The sequence below is a fragment of the Lycorma delicatula genome, chromosome 2, assembly GCF_047948215.1.
Source record: "Lycorma delicatula isolate Av1 chromosome 2, ASM4794821v1, whole genome shotgun sequence".
NCBI lineage: Eukaryota > Metazoa > Arthropoda > Insecta > Hemiptera > Fulgoridae > Lycorma > Lycorma delicatula.
Genome location: NC_134456.1, coordinates 138,014,821 through 138,036,903, shown reverse-complemented (window position 1 = coordinate 138,036,903; position 22,083 = coordinate 138,014,821). Strand labels below are relative to the sequence as shown.

At 30.6% G+C, this 22,083-nt stretch overlaps 1 protein-coding gene across 2 annotated transcripts in view; it reads left to right on the top strand.

Annotated features, from left to right (window-relative positions):
- Nucleotides 1–7,446: 7,446 nt before the first annotated feature.
- The window catches only part of rtv (QVR superfamily protein rtv), a 32,232-nt gene continuing 17,595 nt past the window's right edge, over nucleotides 7,447–22,083 (top strand). For both annotated transcript variants that reach the window (XM_075356296.1, XM_075356297.1), the window contains exon 1: nucleotides 7,447–7,581. In XM_075356296.1, coding sequence (XP_075212411.1) covers nucleotides 7,488–7,581 — 94 coding nt within the window. In that variant the 5' untranslated portion in view covers nucleotides 7,447–7,487. The remainder of the gene's footprint in view (nucleotides 7,582–22,083) is intronic.

The following is a 22,083-nucleotide window of genomic DNA, read 5'->3' as shown; positions in this document are numbered from 1 at the left end:
AATCGTCACTCATAAAAATGACAAAATAATTTTATAAATTAAATATATTTAAAAATTACTTCAAAAAGTGAAAGAATTTGGAGGAGTGACCAATGTGACTAATATCTTGTTACACATCAAACAGAATGACATCAATACCTACTGTTTACTATGTCTTATTACTTCCAGGAGAAATAAATTTATCATAATAATGCTGTTTAATTAATAGCCTTTATTGCTGAAATAATCACGTTATAACGGGATGTTTCAAAAAGGATGCAACCCTAAGATTAAGAATGTGGAAGTCATGTAAATTTTATTTCTCCTATATGTCAGCTGGCAACACTGTACTCAGGTTAACAGCTTGTAACAGTTGAAATGTCCTTCATATGCGCTAGTGCTATACCATAATAAGTTCGTCTCTTTTGTGTTAACTATGTCGTTTTCCAAGGACGGACGTGTGTTTATTATTGCCCGTATAAATCTTACGAACGAGTGAAAGATGAGTTTCGGATAAAATTTCTCAATTCTTCAGTTCCTAATAAGTAGACAATATCGCGTTTGGTTAATAAATTTTGTGAAACTAGGAGTGTATACGATCGAAAAAGTCAGGTCGACCGTCACTGTTAACAGTAGAAGTTCTGAAGGATGTGAAAGAACGTTTGACTCGATCAGAAAGTTATCTTCACAGGCTGGGCTTTCACTATCAACAGCTTTCAGGGCTACTAAAAAATTACAATCGCATGCTTATCGGATCGGTGTCGTTCAAGAACTGAAAGAAGTAGACCAAGAAAAACGTTTACAGTGTTGTCGTCGGTTTCGTTCTCTTGTTGATTATAATGGTATTAAAATTTTGGATCATGTTTATTTCAGCGACGAGGCACAGTTTCACTCGGATGGCTACATTAATAGCCAAAACGCCGAATATGGAGCGCTGAAAATTCTCACGCGTTTCACGAACGACCATTACACGCACGTAAAATTTGTGTTTGGTGTGTGACCTCCCGGCTTGATGTAATAGGGCCTTTATTTTTTGACGAATCTGTAGATGGTGCGGTTTATTGCAACTTCATCGAACAATTTATATTATCGGTACTTTAGATTTACACGAACGAGAATGTTGGTTCCAGCAGGATAACGCAACGTGTCGTATTGCTAATGAAACGCTGGATATGTTACCTGAATTTTTGGCCGTGGTTTGATATAAAAAGGGTTGTGGCCTCCAAGATCTCCAGATCTTACACCAGCAGACTTCTTCCTTTGAGGGTATTTAAAAAGTGTAATTTTTAAAAACAATCCTCGTACTCTTGACGAATTGAAGGCTAACATTTAAAGTGAGATTTCAAACATTACTGAATAAACACTACGAAAAGCGGCTGCAAATGATATGAAACGTGTGCGAACTTGCATCGGAATCACGGGAAATCATTTTGAACATCTATTGTAAAGTTAAAGGTAATTTGAATATTGTTGTGCAAGTATTTTAGCGACTAATGTTTTCGTAGTAAGTTCACGTCGTCAAACAAAGGGCTGCGTCTTTTTGAAACGCCCGTTACTTTTTCAGTCACTGTTTTTACTGCAGAATAATCCAAACCAGAGAATCAGTTTCGTTATGGATTTCATACAAATACCATCATGAGTTTGGTCTTTTATTTATTCCTACTTTTTCCGATACAGAAGTGTATTGCTTTTTTGTGCTTCGTACATACTATTTTTTGTACATTGTTAACATAAAAATGCCTTGTAGCAGTATAAATCATCCTAACAATCTTTGTTATGGTGAATTAACTTTTAAATCTCAAAGAAGAAATATTTCTCCTTTGGTTAAACAAAATCACCCGAAAAAATTACAATGAAATTGTAAACCGTACGGTAAGAGACCCGCAGATAATATCATTTCTTCCTCTCAAAAAACAAAAATTTCTGTAATATAAATAACATGTTTTTTTAACAAAATGATACCGATATAAAAAAAGGTAAGGCACTACATTTCTATTATAAAAATCTGTTATTAATTTAGAATTTTGTTTAAAAAAAATTTTAAATATGTACAATAGGCAATAGAAAAATTTGTTACAAAACTCTTACCGACCTGATTCATTTATATGTAGTACATATTACATTTACAGAAATAATGCAATTCTTACACACAAATCAACTACTTATCACTTATTCACGCGACCGTCAACCATAATCATTAAAAACGTGAGCAACGCCCTCAGGCACCGGGAGTGGAGTGTCCACGGCCTCACCACACCAAAGCGACCCTCCTCATGTTCGAGAGGGCCCGCAAGGCACTCAGCCGCAGACCTGTCCAACAACCTGGCATCCTCCGAAGCCTCATTCCTTTGCAGGGCGCGCCAATGCTCACCGTCTCCTACGAGTTTTTTCTGCTTTACTGAGTTCTTCTAAAACTTTTCTATTGTAATTTGCAATAATAGTTCACCGCTTCACATCCTGAAGCATTATCTGCTGAAAATCCTCAGGTCTGAACATGTCCATCCAACCCAGGGCATCCAGCATGCACCTCCGTGCATCTTGGAATCTCGTACAACAGAAAAAGACGTGGTACGGAGTTTCCTCCTCATTGCAGGCCGGGCAGCAGTCTGAATGATCAAGAGCGAACCTAAACAGATACGATCTGTAATCACCATGCCCGGCCAGGAATTGCGTAAGACTATAATCAGTTGATCCGTGAGTCCTACTGCACAAATTCCTTACATTCCCAATCAGACGGTAAGTCTACCGACCTTTCTCTCCCGCATCCACCGTTCTTACCAAGTATTCATCAACTGTTGTAAATTGGCCACAATCAATCTCTTGTTCTCTGAAAAAGGAAGCATCCTTAATTCTCTACGCTTCCTTCTGTGAGCAATTAGCAGGTCAATTGGCATAACACCAGCCAGCACCTCTGCAGCCTCTCTTGAGGTTGTACGATAAGCTGCCGAAATCCGGAGGCAGCATCTCCTATTCAGAGCAGCAAGTATTCCCATATACCTTTTATACCTCAGAACATCTGCCCAAATCTCTGCCTCATATAAGAGGGAAGAATACACCACATTTGTTAATAACCTTCTCCAGGCCCCTGGTGTTCGAAAGTAAGATGGCAACCGCACGCATTGTCCTCTCCGCTCTCTCACAACTTTGCATAACATAGACTCCGTATCTCAATCGGGCATCAATTCAGATGCCAAGGTATTTAATGGCAATTCTGTGATCAACCTTCCTTCCCGCCAGTTCAAACGACAGTGTTTGACGTCTTTTCTTAGAGGTGATAAGTACAATCTCCGTCTTTTCAGGGGCCATCTCAAGGCCAACCCAACCATCCAAGTGCTGATCCTATTATTACCTAGTGGCGCGATTCGTAAACCCACCTTTTTGAGGAAAAAGTAATATAATCGAGTTCCGCGGTTCATCAAATGGAAGGAAAAAATTGTCTAACAAAATTCGAGGTATTTTTTGAAAGTAGTCTTTATTACAAATCTAACTGAACTGAAATATATTGTTTTAATGCTTATTTTTAAATTTTTATCCCCATTTTCATTTTACTTTTAGGTTAGGTCGTTTAGAACTGTAAACATAGTTCGTTGACTTCGCTGTGCCGTCCAATTCCGCGGACCCTTACTGGCGAAGTTTTAGCGAATTTCTTGATTAAAACACTTCAGGCTATTTTTAACTTTATATAAAACTAAAATAATATATACTTTAAAATTATGGGCTACATAATCTTTTACGAAATATTTATCATAATTGAAAATAATATCAATAGATTAATGAATGATAAATATATTAACATGAATAGAAAATTTAATGATTTGATGAAGGAGGGGAAAAACGAGATAGAATTGCAAGTTCCAGTAATCGGTAACATAAATTTGGAGCGGATGTGGTCAATACTACAAACATTGAATTTAATAATAAAGAAATTAACGTTATTCAACACGCATACAAATTTATTCTACCAATTTTAAATAAAATTATAAAGAACACTATCATAGACGTGCAAAACAATACATTTAAAATTAGTAACACAGATAACCAAAGCAAATTAAGAAATCAATTTGTTATTGATAATATCAAAAATAATAATAATTTAAATCATCATTGTAAACATACGACATAGACTATAATACATTTAGAAATATAAAAAAAACAAATTAAAGGATAATAATTCATTTATTATCATATCAGACAAAACTAACTCCTGTTATTATTAATAGTCATTTATATATTGAAAAATCTAACAAATTAATAGAAGATAAAAAAGTTCAAAAAATTAAGGATCCCTCAAACAATATTAAAAAAGATATTATTTCCAATATTAAAAATATTCAAATATATCTTCAAGGATGAATACATTAAAAATAAATTTAGATTAACCAATACAAAAGCCCCCACATTGAAGGCATTACATTAAGTACACAAAACTGATATGCCCATAAGACCTCTAATAAACTATATTAACTCGCCCACCTATTTACTAAAAATGTATATCTAATACTTTAAAAGAATATATAAAAATCGAAAATAAATACAATTTGAAAAATAGCTATGAATTAGTAGATATAATTAATAATATAAATAATAAGACTAAACTCATAACACTGAATATAAAAGACATGTATACTAATGTTGATACAAACAAAACTATTGATATAAAATTAATAATACTTTGAATAAATTAAAAATAGACAATAACATAATATTTGAAATCATAAATTTATTAAAATTTTGTTTTAAACACAATTATTTCAAATTTAACAAGAAATATCATTATGTGATATTTACAAGAAAAAGGTCTTATTATATGCAATTTAGAATACATCGATGTGACTAATCGTTCTTTTTTGATTAGAATTAAAGAACACACCAACTGTATAATTAAAGGAAACAAAGAACGATCTAATTTTGACAAACATATCATGGAACACGGTCATGATTATGATCCAAATAATTTTATTAATATCCTTGAATACTCAAAAGACTTATAAAACCAATATCTTAGATAAATTCCACATCTACTTAAATGAAAACAAACTGATAAATTAACAAACAAATTTTGAAAACGATATTTTATTTAAACAATAATTATTGATTCGTATGTTGGCCAAACTGCTTCATACCATGGACAAAACAATTGAGATACTTATATTGACAAGACGTACAAATGTATGACTTATTTTATAACATGACCGATTGCTATATTTATGGAATTTGATTTTATTATTGTTTTAATATACATCAAATTATTATGTGAAGTGAATAATTGTATACAAGTTTATCAGATGTTTCTGAAGATGGAAAAATAACTTCCGGAAGCGCTAGAACATAATAATTAATTACATTATTCGGTAAGCGGAATTATAATTTACATAACATATAAGCAAATGAAGGAATTGAACTTTGAATGAATCTGAGAAGCAGCACGGATATTACTTCAAATTATAATGAAATCATTCCTGGGCAAAAAAAAAAAAACAACTGAGAACTATGTAGAATCAGTGTGAACTTCCTGAAAACTATAAAAAAATGGGGTGCAATATGTCTCTAAAAATACAGATGTTACGTTCACATTCGGATTTTTTCCACCTGACTTTGGCGATGTAAGTGATGAGCTTGGTGAACGCTTTCACCAGGATATATAATGATGAAAACATGCTACCAGATAAAATGGAGCCCAGATACTTTTGTCGATTACTGCTGCAGACTGAAAAGGGATATTCCAGAGGGCTGAATACAGGAAAACTAAAGAAAAACACGTATTGGGGAAGAAAAATATCATAATATTTTTATATGAGCCTAAGTCTGTTCAAGACTGCACATTTATGTCAGCCTGTATACAGACGCCTTGGCATCTTTGAAAAGTACTGTTGACACAGTGTCACAGTGCTTGGTTACTCTGTAACCTGGTATTACATAAATAAATATGTAAAACAACATGTCGTGACCGATTTATAATCAACGCCCAGCAAAACATACCGAAGATAAATTGATGAAAATTTGTATGCACCTTATAGTATAAGTGAACAATAAGAGAATATTTTCTGAAATTCCGACTTTGAAGGGTTAAATGCAGTATCGATGAAATTTACTATTTTTTTAATTTCTCTGTAACAAATGATGTCAACTTTTTTTTTGGTGTGAGTAACTTCATGTGATATCTAAAAAAAATTTCTAGACTTATTGCAATTAGACTTTTAAAGGTAAAACTATTTTGAACAATGATCGAAAATTTTCTCATTTCTGGCTATACTAAACGAGATGTTCAGTAGATTTGGGCTTGCAAGTACTCTTCAGATAAATATATAAAAAGCGTTTTCAGGTTTTTTAAATTTCGATTTTTAAGGGGTACGACGGTGTACCTACCTCAACCTACCAACGACGGTTGGTATCTCAACCAACACAGCCATTGGTACTGATACGCGTGAGGAGACTGGCTACATCTGCCTCCAGTTACTTGACTATAAAACATAACATAGAAAAAAAGAGAGAAACGAAGTATGATCACCTCGCAGTGGTGTTTGTCGGGTAACACTAAGAACCGGGCAAAATACATTTTTACTTGTACGAAGGACGGGGTAACCAGCTATAATTAATATTTTTAAGATGGATGCCGACCACTCATGTTTCGGTTCGTGTATTGACCAAACTGTTGCTCTGAAGAAAATGCAATACACTGATATTTTTTGTAAATTGAACAGGCTTTAATTTTTATTTATCATTATTATTCTCACAAGCATGAGTTTAATGAACAAAGGGGATCCCCTGGCTAGACGGGAAATGTAAGTAACCATAATTACACAACATAGGCTACATATTTCCTTAAAAAAATCAGGTTTTTAAATTCGTGTTTGTAATAAACCCTGTCCTCCATTCAATTTTGGTTTAGAGATTTGCAATCAGCACAAAAATACTATAAAAAATATAAGTTACTAACACAGCTTACTGAATGCATGTAACAGAACATTTTTTTTTTGTAGACTAGTTAATTAATGTGACATTTTTCAAAAGTTTATCTTTTAAAGTAATAATACGATTTTTGATTGCATATGAAACTTTTTATGTTTGCCATGATGATCTATACAAACGTTATTAAAAATTATTAATTACAAGAATTTTATTTAACATTTTAGTGTCATATTATTTATATTCAGGTGTTAAAAATGAGGTTGTAACGGATTAGTAAATAAATTTTTATTTAGTTAGTGACTTAGTCTTCATTCTACAAAAATGTTTTCTTGTTATCATGAGAACTATTGTTACTTCAAACTAAGACACTTTAATGTAGGAAGTAAATGTCATTCTAGAGAGTATTATTATTGTAACGTACGGGGAAATTTATTAACATTACACGATTACTTCTAAACCGGTTTTCAGCTGTGTTTGAGGATCGATTAAGAAATATCGATTTTTCTGAAGTGATCGATAGTTCAAGGAAATGTTAACATTCTTTCTAGTATTAATCAGTGTTATACTGAGCAGCACTTACTGTTAAATAGCCTCGCAATATGTCAACTGCAATGGACTGGTCTTCGAAGTTTTTAACATATTTGTTAATAGCATTTTACATTATTCTCTTGAGCTCTCCAAATTCTGTAGAAGGTATTTATACTATTTTGGTTTGTGTTGCTAAAATTGTTTTTTTCTGTTTATACAAAACTTATTTCTAATATGGAATTTCATAATCAAGGTTATCGTCGGTATTTAATTTATTGTTCTTTGTTTAGTTTATAACAACCCACAGTTTTATAATATAATAATTAACAGGACTAAATTTATTGATTTTTATATTGATCTGTTAGAATCATCAGGTGGTTCTGTTTAAATTCGTTATTCTGGCATTCTCTCTGTTTTAGGTTACTTTTAAATTATTTGACAGTACTTCCTTTTAATGAATTACTATATTTTCTATATTTAAGGTAATTAAATGTGATAAAAAAGCGTTTTTATAAAAATTATTACATTTTTTTATAATCACTTTATTAATATATTGTTATTTGAAAGGTATTAACCAAAATTAGAATTTTGTACTTTCCAGTATATTGTAGCAGTTGTACAGTTTATACTGTGTCAGCTTAATGATAAAGTAAATAGCAGCATTTTCAAATTTTTATAAAAATGTATGAATAAGTGCTTCTCTATTATACAATTGATATTTGTTTTTATTTTCATGACAGAAAATTTCTATAAAATCCAAATTTTATATGCTACTATACTGCATTATTCACTTTCTAGTAAATACTGTTTAACATCAGAAATTAATAAAGTTTGAAGTATAAAGAGTTACATTTCAAAATATGCCAAGAGTCGCCATTCAACTATTCATCATTGTTTTTTTCTATTCTAATGTAACCAGAAACATACATTAAATATTGTAAATCATACATTAAAACAATAATGCTACTTCTTTATTTTTAATCTAAATAAAAATATAAAAATATATATATATATTTTTTTTTTTTTTTAATTATTAAAATTACCTCATTTATTTTTCATTCAATTAATTTTTTAAAGAAATAAACAATTATATTTCTTTCATTTATAGAATTTTTTGGTATATACTGATTTCAGTAATCAGCTTACATTTGGTTAAAAGTCTATTTAGTCACTTTTTTAGTTTCAGCTGATTATTAAGATTATAAAAAATGTCTCAGGTAGTTTGCCAATAAGAGTATTTTTATTTTATTCACTTTTTCCTGTAACTTAGCGATTATATTCATCTGTGATCAGAAATGTTCTATTTGTTAATGGGATATATGATCATAGTTTAATTTATTAATTAATTATAAAAAAAATTAGGTTTATCTCTCACCCCGTACATTAATGTTACTGAATTTACAGAAAGAACAAAATAAGAAGTGTTTTTTGTCTCCACCCCTTTATGAGAGTTTGAATAAAATTCAAGACCATAAGAAAGGATCTTAGCTACTAAGGAACATTAAATTATGTAAAAAATTGATTTACTCTTTGAGTAAAATTTTGAGGTATGAGCCCATCCATAAGACCTGTATCTTCCTACCCTTTATATATATATATATATATCTCAAATTTTTCAGTGCTAAATTGTATTTTTATTTTTTGTAGAGGGGATGAACAATAAGAACTGCAAAATTTAATCAGATTTGCATACTTTTCCTTGTATAATTTACTACAAAGTTATGCAATATAACTGTGTAGCTAGAAAAGTAAAATTTAAATTTTCTCTGAATATGTATAGGGGAGTTTGATATAAGAAAACTATACTTGTGGCCTCATATCTGTTATTTACTTTCCGTGTATGATTTCAGTGACTTGGCTCCTTACATATTTCTTTTCTGTAATTACTAATATTGAAATGATTATTAAATTTTAACAATGAGTAAGAAATTTATATTTACCATGCTGTTGGAAAGTGAAAATTTGATGGTATAGTATAATATATAAAATATTTTGCGCAGATATATTGTACAGAACATGAATAAAACAAGGTAGGATTCTAAATGGTATTGTGCCATCCCACAGAGCCCCACAACACTTCAGGCCTAGCTTAGATGGGATAAGATGGTAATTTGTTTGTGTGCTTCTTGTAAATATATACTTTAATATGTAATATTGTGGTGTGATGTTATCTGTTTTTGTATTTAAGACTGATGAAATGTAATTGTGGACATTTTCATTCTCTCATTATTCTGATAAATTGATGCGGAAAAATGTAGACAATTGCTATAAAAAATGTATGGTAAGGTGATAATTAAAATTATGTATTTGTTTTTAGTAAAAAAAAATATTTATGTAATCTTATAGATTTATAGGAATGGATAGATATGCTATTCCATGTATAAAAAAAATAGGAACTGCCCAGGATTTGTATAAGCAAATATATGAATATAAATTTGCATATGTAAATACATGAAGATTCTAAGTCTAAATGATAATTAAGTCTAACAAATAAGAATAGATTTAAGTTATCTTTGTGTTATATATTATTTGTTCTTACTATCTGGGCTGTGTACAGATGTGAGCCATCTCTGCAGCAGCTATAATTTGCACTGTAAAACATAATAATTGTAACTAGTTTATCAGTAAAATAAATAAATAAAAAAAAATTCACATTTCAGAAGGTATTAATGAAAATTATTTGAGCTAATATTTAAATACGCATTGGACTGAGATGCAGAGAATTCAGTTTTTAAAATAAAAATATTTAATTTATATCATTTAAAAAGTTTTTTACAAGAGTAATTCTGCTTCTGTAAAAGAAAGTCTTTTAAATTGTTTTATTGTTTTTTTAAATAAATTGGTAGGAAGATTTGTTGTATGGTTTAATGATTTATTAAAAATTGTAAAGGAAGTATAAGGTTCTTCTTGTGAGCTAAAGTACTCTAGTTACATAAAAACTGTTCTGATGTCTGCCTTGGTAGCATGCATCTTTGGTGGCAAGGATCCAATGGCGTGGCAGTACTCTGCATGTATTAGATCCATGATGTTTAAAATAAATTGTGCAATAAAGTGAAATTAATGAATTAGGAAAACAAGTTTAGACAGCATAAATGATATAATTGAGGAGAAGGTTCGGTACTTACGTATTAACGCCACCGCAGCTACAGCTTTATTTAAAAACAAAGTAGTTAAGTTTGGTTAAATTATATTTATAAAATAAATAAATATAAATAACCATTTATTAAAATTAATAAAGAGACTATTCATTTTCCACCGAAATCCGATTGACTACTTTGTTTTTAAATAAAGCTGTAGCTGCGGTGGTGTTAATACGTAAGTACCGAAGGTTCAAAGTAAAATACTTGCTGTTGGCATGCTTACATTTTATGTCAACCCCTTGCATGTTGCTCATTTACATTTAGTTATAATTCTTAAAAGGATAGCTATTATTATTTTATTTCATTTCAAAAAGTGTCCAAGTTTTTCATTGGTGTTCTCAAAATGTAAAAATAAAAAAATAGCTAATGAGTGAAAAAAGGGAAAAGTCAAGATAAGAAAACTCCCCAGTAACTTAGTGTTGTTCCCATTTTACAATTTTTTTTAAATGTATCTTAAACAGTGTTCCTTCAAATTTTTACTACTCAATGTTTTTAATGGATCACTTTATGAAGCTCCAATTCACTCAAGTTTATTTACAGGCAAGAGAAACCTCTCTTGCCTGTAAATAAACTTGCTTCTATCAAAACAGATAACAGAACTATTTTAACTTAGCAGAATACTTAAGCTTATGAGGAAGGACCTTGTTATGCTTCTGTCACCATTTTTAATGAACACAATTGAATTTTTTTAATGAATACATTTAAAATATTTTCTTTATCCAAAACAATATTGTTCTATAATGAATTTTTAAACAGTAGTAATTAAAAAGTAAGAATTTTACACATTCTTAACAATTTTTAAACCCCTTCCTCCTTTTAGTTTACAAACACTAGGGTGATTAGGTATTGGATAACAAATAGTGTTAGGATAGGAAGTACTATGAAAATTTGCAATTTTTTATCTTTTACCATTAAAATGTTAAGGGGGATTAAAAAGGCTTTTGATACTCTGCATAATAAAAGTAACAGCGGACCTATTAAAGAACTGTTGTCCATTTTTACGGGTAGTGTTTTTTAAAAATGTTTCCTTCTTAGCGAGTGGATTTTGTCAACTTTCAGATCTGATTCAAGCAGATTTAAATAGATGTTTGGTAAATATAACTTGAGCCACGATTTACGGTTATCAGATGCTTTCTTTAAGCACCAATGTATAGTTAATACCTAATTACCTTTACATAATGATAATCGTTCAGACTAAATAGTTTAAAAAGCCAGCATACAGTTGCCTAAAAACTTATCCACTGGTGTGGACAATTTATGTATAGAACTAATTGTGTATATCAATAGCGGTTTTTCATGCAAATATTACAGTAAATGAAATTCTATTTATAGTTTGCAAATTAGGATTATTATTCCCCATTTCTGAATGTACGAGTAATTGCCCAAATACATAACCAAAGTGACATATTAATGTAATGGAATCGTGTAATTAGTACAAAAATGTGATGTACAAGTATAAAAATGACAAATACAGAATGAAGTGTTTTTTGCACCCCTACCCCTTTATGGGGGTATGAATAAGACCAAACATCATCGGAAAATATCTTAGTTACTTAAAAGAACATTAAATTATTTGAAAAAATGTACCTAACCTTTGAGTAAAATTTTGACATCCCTAAAATCTGTACCTCCCTGCCCCTTTGACCAAAATTAAATGGCATCAATCCCCCCATATATAGAAATCATCTTGACAAATTTCATTCGAATCTGTCCATTCATTCTGGAGATATTAATAAAAAATTGTCCAATATACATCTCTTTAATCTAGTGATTCTCAAACTGCACCATGGTGCTCTGGGGAGCCTCGGCCTCTTCACATGGGCGACCGTGAAATATTGTAAAAGCTTCATAATTAATTGAACATTTATAATTATTAATTTAACGTTAATAAAATAAAAATAAAAAAGTTATATAATGAAGATAGATACACTAGTTTTATTTATTTTTATCTATTACTTACCAGTAGTTATATTTTTACCTAGAGTAGGGCACCATGGAAAAATTTTAATTGAAAAAGGATGCTGTGAGTCAGAAAAGTTTGGGAACCACGCTTTAATCGTTAAATATATATATATATTTTTTTTGTACCTCCGGGACCACCTTTAGGCATTTGCTTCAGAGATGAGATGAATGATTTGTAGTGTGTGTGAAAATGCCATGCTTGACGGGGATTCGAACCCTGGACCTCCAGATGAAAGGCTGGGACACTACCACTCGCGCCACAGAGCCCAGCTATTGCTAAATTATAAAATTATGTTTTTGTTTAGGGAGGATCATGATCTACAAAATACCCTGATCAAACTAGGTATTCTTTCCTTTATATAGCATACATATACTATACAGCTGTATAGTATAATTATGTAGCTCAGAAAGTCTTCTCCTTATTTTGTCTTTTCATTTGTTTCATTAAGTGTGTTGGGTCCACCTAGCCATTTCTTGTCCTTTATCCTGTCTGACTACTTCCCCTTGTTTTCTTTGAATAATTTAAATACATAATATATTGGTTATTCATATAAGAGGGCTGCCCAATTTACGGCATCCTGGCTAGTCTGATTATGATTCATTTTTCCGTACTTTACAACTTTTATGATTTAGGTTGCTACTGGCTGAGACGTCTTTGTTTTGTTAAAGGATGCAGGCCTAGAACTAAGTCCTAGACCACCCACATTTAGTTATTCGTTGATCCAGTTTCCCCACTAGAGTTGGTTACCCAACCTTGAACCGGGTTGCTCAGCTAACAGGGCCCCTGCATGTAGATTAAGTGTTGGGGTTGAAGTAAGAGTGACTAAGAGAATGCTGTTGTATGTATTGTTATTTTATATGGTGTGGGTGGCAAGTATCATTACCCTTCATTTCCATTTGCCAAAGCCCTCCCTAGGTTTATTCCCAGGACTATAGCCGGGAAAGTAATACTTTTAATTCAAGAGCGCATTTGAGTGGATTATACACTGAAGTCTAATAATAGGTTAATTTATCGAGTAATCAAAGTACCGATGTTCATTATTTGGTTTTATAAGATTTTTTCTATCTCATATTATATTGCTGTTGGTTACTTGAAAAAATCAACTGGAATTCAGTCACTTAAGGATACACATAAGGCAGTGGTTTGGTTTTAAAGGAAAATTGAACAGAATTTGTGTGCTGTTGACAAAAAAACCAGAAAAGAAATTACTCAAAATGATTTGATAAAAATTTTATAAATTTAATTAAAGAGAAAGAATATTATTATAAAAGGATTTATAAAAATTATTATTATGTGTATAAATTTAAAAGCTAAGGAAAAAATAAAGATAAAATTGTTACTGCTTATCGCAATTAGGTAGATAATGTACAGAATAATTTATTACATGATAATAAAAGCTTTTAAAATTTTATCGATGACAACTGGAAAAGAAAGTAAAATAATGAGATTAATTACACTGGTCGATAAAAAAAACAACTTTTTTGCATAACATCATTGAAATTATCTATTTATAATTCATTGCACAGTGGAAAATTATTTTACTGCCGTCGAGTGTAAAATTTGATGTATTCAAATGCATAGATTAATGTAAAATATTTAAAGCTATTGCCCATATTATTTTTTCCCAAGCATAAATAAATTGCGCTACATTTGAGTATGAAAATCCATAGCCAGTTAAGTGCATGTTCACTCATAATGGTTTTGCCCGACACATATGACAGTTACACCTAAACCTCCTTCGTCCTGCCAATCCTCCTTAGTCAGATAATAAACAGCAGAGACAATATACATATACAAGTCAGATGTAAATAATAGATGCAAATTTTCACTTGTTCAGTAATGTCATGTTGTAGAACACTAGGCCTTCCACTCATCTGTACTTGAAAATTTGCACGATTCATTAAACTGGTGATACTATCGCCTTACCTTTTCTTTATACATTAATGGGGATCTGTAAATTTAACACAGTTAACGATGAGTTTTGGAACAATTACAGCGTTTCACATTGAGAAATATAATTGCTTTCTAGATTTCACAAACGGTTGAATTGTTTGCCATCGTTATGCACTGGCAACAAGATGGCTGATAACTAGGTATAATGATGTGATCAGAGTTACAGTGGTTGCATGATATGGTTCATTGTTGCCAACCACTTTTTATTAGCAGGTGGCTGGCCGTATTTATAACAATTTGTTTAGTTACTTTTACTTTTTTAATTTTATTTTACTTTTTTGTTTTGAAATAAACATGTACCTCTCCGTTTTTGGAAAAAGTGATTTACAAGAATTTTTTTAAGAAAGATATATCTTGTTAAAGATAACTAATATAAATACAGAGAAACTGTATTAAGAAATTGCTGCTGTCATTATACAACAATCTCTAAAAAGCAGAATATGTTTTTTTTAATCGTAAGTTATCACTTAATTTTCTTTGTTGTATATTTAAAAAAAATATCTTTGTGTTTTTTTAATAAATGTTTTATGTTTGCTATAAAGATTAGTCGCTTATTAAAAGAATAGTTATATTTGCTTCTATCAAACCAGATAACAAAACTATTTTTTTTTTAACTCAGCAGAATACTTAAGTTTATTAGGAAGGGCCATAAGCCCTTCCTCACCATTTTTAATGAACACAATTGAATTTTCAATGAATACATTTAAAATATTTTCTTTTTCCAAAACAATATTGTTCTATTAATGAATTTTTAAATAGTAATAATTAAAAAGTAAAAAAAAAACCCTGAATTTTCTGCATCCTAATCAGTGTGTCAAAAGTAAATATGTGCTAAAATAACTTCCTTTAATTACAACTGAGTTGTTATAAATTTTTTTTTTTATTATTAGTGTCTTCATGTGTTTACCTTAAAATTATTTCATGTGTGTATATTTTAAATAATATTGTGGATTTTAATTGCAACTGTTTCTTATTTTATAAATAATTCGTATTTTGTGATGCTGTTCTGATCAGCTTATTCTGTTTACTCTTAATCTATCAGGAAAATACTGGAGCAGTTCCTTCCTTTTTTAATCCATGTACTAGTATATCTACCGATTCCTTTTGTATCTCTATAATGTGTTATTTTTATTATGTGGTAATCAGAATAAACGATTTATTTATTTATTTTCATGAAAATACTTCTAATATTAGAACAACATTTGGCTGTATATCATTATTCTATAAAAGTACTCCTGATATTAAGCGATGATTACAATAAAATAAATAAAATCTTCAAAAAGAGAATATATCTTCATAGCTGAGCTGTTTTATTTGTATATGCAGGTGCTATGTACATATATAACACCTACCATACAGGTGGTTTTATGTCCATACATAAAAACTACAGGTGTTATATGTATGGACATAAAAATACCTGGACACCTGTAGGCTGGTGTCCATACATAAAACCTACAGGTATTATGTATGGACACCAGGCTGGTGAACACCTAGAGGTTGGCAATCGCCAGGCTGTATTGATGACAATATCTTGCAATGGCCATGACGGAGGTGTGCTGCCAGTGTTCTACAGCTGGAGTGTTAGGGATCTAGGCGAGGAGGCTTTCGCAGATGTCCTTGATCTCGGTGGTGTGCGTGGGGCTACCTCGGCTGAGGAAAATACTACTCGCCTGGCAGGATGTTTAGAAGAGGCTTGTGCAGGTTTGGTGTGGAAGTATAGTAGATTGGGACATCCATCTGCTTACTGGTGGATCCAGGACATCGCCAAAAAAAAGCAGGAATGTCACAGGGCGAGGAGGTGAATGATCAGGGAGTACCTGCATTCTCTTTGAGCCATATATGCGATGCAATACAGGAAGTGCAGGAAAGAGCTCGCAGGACTTATTTGTGAGTCAAAAGCTAAGGCTTGGAAACAGTTGAAATCAGAGGTAGACTCAGATCCGTAGGGAAGATTGTACAGAGTGCTTGTTAGGAGAAGCACTGAGACCCAAAGTACCTGTAACGAGAGATGTGTACAAGTTCTGTATAACAGCCTGTAAATGGGTTTCCTCCACCTCTTGGAGGAAAAAAGGTGTTAAGTTCATATAACTGTCTAGTGAAATTTTGTTTATTTTAAATTGGTTCTTTTAAGTTAATGCGGAAAAACAGAAAATAGGACCGGAAGAAAATCTTCCTTTTTCAAAATAAGAAAAAAAATTATTTGATCTGTCATTTGATGGAAAATAAGATTTGAACAAAGAAAATAAAATTATATATAAAAATCCATAGCAGATTGTTAGCGGTCTCTGGCTTTCATCTGGAGATGTGGGATCAAATCCCAGTTAGATATGGTTTTTCCCACACACTACAAAAAATTCATTTCATTATCATCCATCAGCAGCTGTTACAGGTTGCCGACCAGAGTAAAATGTAGTTTTAAGTAGTTAATAGTTATCGATGGACTTCCTCTCCTTCATATCAGATATAGACACTCAACAGATCTATTTATTGTTCTGACAAGCAGATAGATTGTAGATATTTAATTGAATTGAAAAAATATTAAGTTGAAGTATGAATTTTCGTCTTTTTTTTAAAACTCTGTTAAAATATATATATTGTGTGGTTATACATTTATTTGTCAACAATATATATATTTAAAAATAAATATCCAAGTGTAAATATAAATATTTATAACAAAATGTAAATATATAATTGTCAACAAACTGAAGTCCAAACAAAGACTGAAATCCGAAAGGGCAGTTTACATTGAACATGCATACGTTTAAAAAACATGTTTTAATAACTTATGTTTTAATCTATAACCTTTTACAATATGTTATAACATGTGTTTTATAATTTACTTTTACATTGTTCTTCTATTATTACTTATCATATTTCCATTTTATCTGTATTTATTTTTACTGTTATCATATTTATGTACTTACGCTGTTACTTGCCCTCCCTTTTATGCATAATAATAATTTTATGTATAATTACATTACATTTTTTTAAAATAAAAAAACGTTTAAAAGAAATAAAATACAAAATAACTGTGTGATATGTAAATTACTTTTATTCATTTGTTTCAGTATATTATGTAAATAAAACAGATCCATTAATTTTGTGTTAAGGGAACCACAACCAAGGGGAAACCACATTCCATGTGTTTGTAACATCTTCAATTTAAAACTGCTGATCCAGTTTGAATGATTATTTTACCGATATTCTTATAGAACTTTAAGGAAAAGTAGTAGAAAGAAGTAGATGAATTTATAAATTCATCAGTTGATCACTTTTATTCCCCTATTTTATAATTGTACTTCATAGCTGTACAGTACTTAAAGGGAAAGTATGCTCAATGGTCAAATTTTGCACGTCAGGGGTCTTTCATCCCCTCAAACTAAAAAGCAATTTTAGCAATGGAAAATTCCCGAAGGATGTGTGTCAGCGTTTTTTTTTATTCGATACCTCCAGACTGCAAGGATCAATTCAGATCCGATTTGACAGAATGATCTCTGTATATGGGACATCATTGATGATGTTTAATTTCGGCCTAATCAGAGAAGGGATAAGAAAATAAGGGCTCAGAGTAGATTTTGTATCTCAAAATTTTACTTAAACGAGTAGGTAAATTTTTTCATATTATTGAATGCTCCTTAGGTAGCTAAGGTACATCCTGATGGTGTTTAATTTTATTCAGACCTTTATATAGAGGGGAGAGGGCAGTTTACTGCCCTCTCCCCTCTAACAAAAAAAAGAAACAGTGTTTCTTTTTTTTGTTGTTTCTGGACTCAAAATCACGTTCTTGAATTAATTAGATGATTCTGTTATATTTAGTACGTAACTTTGGTTATGTATTTGGGCAATTTCATTGGAATTTGGAGAGTAATAAGCCTAATTTTTTTGCTATTTTTTCATCAACTATCTTTTTGCTTCATATCTTCAGATTGGATTAACCAACTTTTATGAAATTTAGTACAATGATTTTTGAGTACAGTTCGGTAATGACATTTAATTTTGGTTACAGTTGGTCGGGGAGGTGGGTAGATATGGTCACCATGGATCCTGTAACTTAGAGTAGAATGATTTTTAATATACTTTAGTTTGTATCTCTTAGGAAATTTATGCATTTTTGGTTCGTGTTGTTTCACCCGTACTTTATTATAAATCTAACTGTATTTTTTTTTCCAATTAATTATGATATGTGATCTTTTATTCATTTGTTTTGTAAATTTTGTAATAAAATTACTTTTGGGAGGCAGTATTTGTTTTATAACTTACAGATATGTATAATTATTTATAGTTTGTACTTGTATTAATATAATTTTTTTACGGTTTTATATTTACATAAATTTTAATTTATTTATACCAGGTGTTCATAAAGTACGGGACCTAACTTAAATAAGTTTTGAACGTTTAAACATATAACAATAAAATTTGGCAGATGCACAATCTTTAAAACAATTATTTTTTTGAATGATACCTCTATACTCTGAAACCTCCTTGGGAAAGGGAGGGCCCTATACAAATTTTAAATGGAAAGGATAGGGTTATGACAGATTGTTTTAAAAAATATTTAAAAAAAATGTTGATGGGGCTTTGGGCTTTGACAATCCTAACCTGCCGTTTAACATTTTTTACAGCTAGTTTCAGAAGTGACATATACAATGTACTTCAAGGGGTAGCTTCACATCGAAAAATAAATCGTTTTGTTGTAGCAGCATTTACTGAAATTCAGTTTTCCATGTAAAACTGTTGAAAGTTATTGAAGGGTTGGTACAATTTTTTAACACTGTGTATTTTAATTATATAAAATAAAAATAGAAAAAAGGATTTTGTGAAAATTACTTAAATCAGTTAAGACAGAAAAAATTTGTAGATTAAAATCAAACATTTAAGTATATAAAAATCAAGATTTCAAAAAAACATTCCAAAGAGAAGATTATGTTTCCCGGGTCACATGATCTGAATGAGATGCAAAACTATTATAAAAAAAATCTTTCATAAATTTTGACTTTTCAGAAATTAAAAGTTCAGCTGCATATATTAAACAAATGAAAGAAAAATTGAAGAAATGTAACATATCAGAAAAAGTCTTTTTGTATAAAGAAATTTAGAGAAATAGTACATAATACAAAGGTTCCTGTGGTAGAAGAGAAAGACTAGAAACATTGGTACTTTTTTCAATATGATCATCCATCATCTTGGTTGATGCTCGTGTCTTGACTTAAAATCAATTAATCTGAACTGTGTTGGTAAATTCATTTTTAGGAACATGTTAATACAGCCATTTTTATCTTTTCATGCTCTTGCAGAAGAGAATGGTTTGGATTTTTTCTTCAGGCGTAATGTAATAACAGAGTTTCTGTTACATTGGAAACATCTAAGAATATTTTTGCCCCGTGAATTCATTTTTGTAATCGGATAACGTGATTGAGAGATGCACTTATTTTTTTTTCTTGTGCTTTTCTGTCAATTACTGAGAGATCTATTTGTATATTTTTCAATACTCTAAATCAGGGGTTGGGAACGTGGTGCCCTCGATGAGATTTTCATATGTTCTCACTATATTACACACCTGCTAAGCCCAATAACTGTATTGGCATCATGCGTATATAAGACAATATAATTGTGCGACCTCAGTGTCAGCAAATAACAATCAAGGTCATACACTGACACACTTGCTATTCAGCACGTAGGAATATTCTCGCTTCTGATAAATTTGGTAGTATGTTAACATATTCTGGGTGCTACATATTGTGAGAGTTATTATTATTGACTATATTTTATTATTTCCCTATTATTAGTAATCATATCATGCAAGATATCGCGCTTTTCACTATCAAATACATATTGTATCGGTTAAATGGATTTTATATAAATAACCCGTCATGAATAGTTGTGAAAGAAAAAGAATTTATCGTTTTAATGTCGACCTGGAAGAACAATTTTGTTTTATTGACTTTAAAGGCAAATGTATCTGCTTATTGTGTTATAATAGTGTTGTGTTCCCCAAGAAAAGTAACATCGAAAGACATTTCAAAACCGTTCATTCAAATTTTGATGCCGACTATCCTGTGGCCTCTGAAATAAGAAAAAAAACATATCTTCCCTAAAATCAGTTATTATCAAACAACAAAACTTTTTTGCTAAACCGTTGGAACGGTCTAAAGCTGAAACAATTGTGTCTTTTAAGATTTCACATTTATTAACAAAGAAGAAAAAACCTTATACAGATGGAGATTTAATAAACGAAGCCATGTTAGAAGTTTCTGACTCGTTATTTGAAGGGTTTAAAAATAAATCAGAAGTAGTTGCAACCATAAATACGTTACAATTGTCAGCCTGAACACAAACCAGAAGAATTGAAACAATTTCAGATGATTTAGAAACACAATTATCAAATGATATGAAAAAATGCATTTTCTTTTCGGTACAGTTGGATGAATCAACAGATGTAGTAGACATAGCCCAATTAGCGGTTTGTGTAAAAATGTTGTTCGATGATTTTTCTACAAAAGAAGAGTTCCTTAAAATCTATCCGCTAAAGAGACATACTCGAGGAGAAGATATATTTTTCGCATTTAAGAAATTTGCAATGACTAATAACTTCTTCCATTACAACAGATGGTGCAAATTCCACGACCGGTAAGAAAATTAGATTTATTGCTTTATGCAGAGGAGATTCTTTATTTCCTAAATTTGTATCATACCATTGTCTTATACACCAAGAACTACTATGCGTGAAAACTATTGGTTCTAATGATTTAATGTCACTTGTAATAAGAATTATTAATGCTACAAGATCACAAGAAATGCAACGCAGATTATTTAAATTATTTTTGGAAGAGGAAAATAACGAGTGTAATAATGACCTTATTTGCCTTTTGCCACAAATAAAAGAATTTCTTTCATCAAGAGGTGAATATTACAAGCGATTAGAAAATAGTGACTGGTTGATAGATTTGGGATTTTTAACCGATTTTTCAGTCAAGTTAAATGAATTTAATAAAATAAAGTTACAAGGAAAAAATCATCGTTTTGCTGATACGATTAGTGCAGTAAATGCATTTAAAACTAAATTAGCATTACTGAAATCGCATTTAGAAAAAAAATTTGTTAACGCATTTTGCAAATGTGAAGTGTATTATTGAAAGTTTGGATAATAAAACATTTAATGCTACATCATTTGTAAAGATTATAGAGAATTTTGCAGAAGAATTTTTTTCCCGATTTGCAGATATAAAAAAATTAGAATCTGTTATAGTATTTTTTTTTAATCTGTTTAATGTGACTTCTGATAATGCATCTGCTGCGACTGGCCAATATTTTGAGCTTAGTAATAAGAATGAAATAGAATTAGAAATAATAATTCTGCAAAATGATATTGTTTTAAAAGCGCATTATACCGATAATATTAACATGTTTTGGAATTTGGTTCATAAATATCATATTTTAAGAAAGTGTACGCTAATAATTTGTTCTTATTTTGCAACTATGTATAATTGTGAATGTCTGTTTTCAAATATGATGTATCTAAAATCAAAATATTGGTCTAAGCTCACAGATTTTAATTTAGATAACTGTTTAAGAACATATAATTCTATGTTGTAACAAACATTGTTATAATTT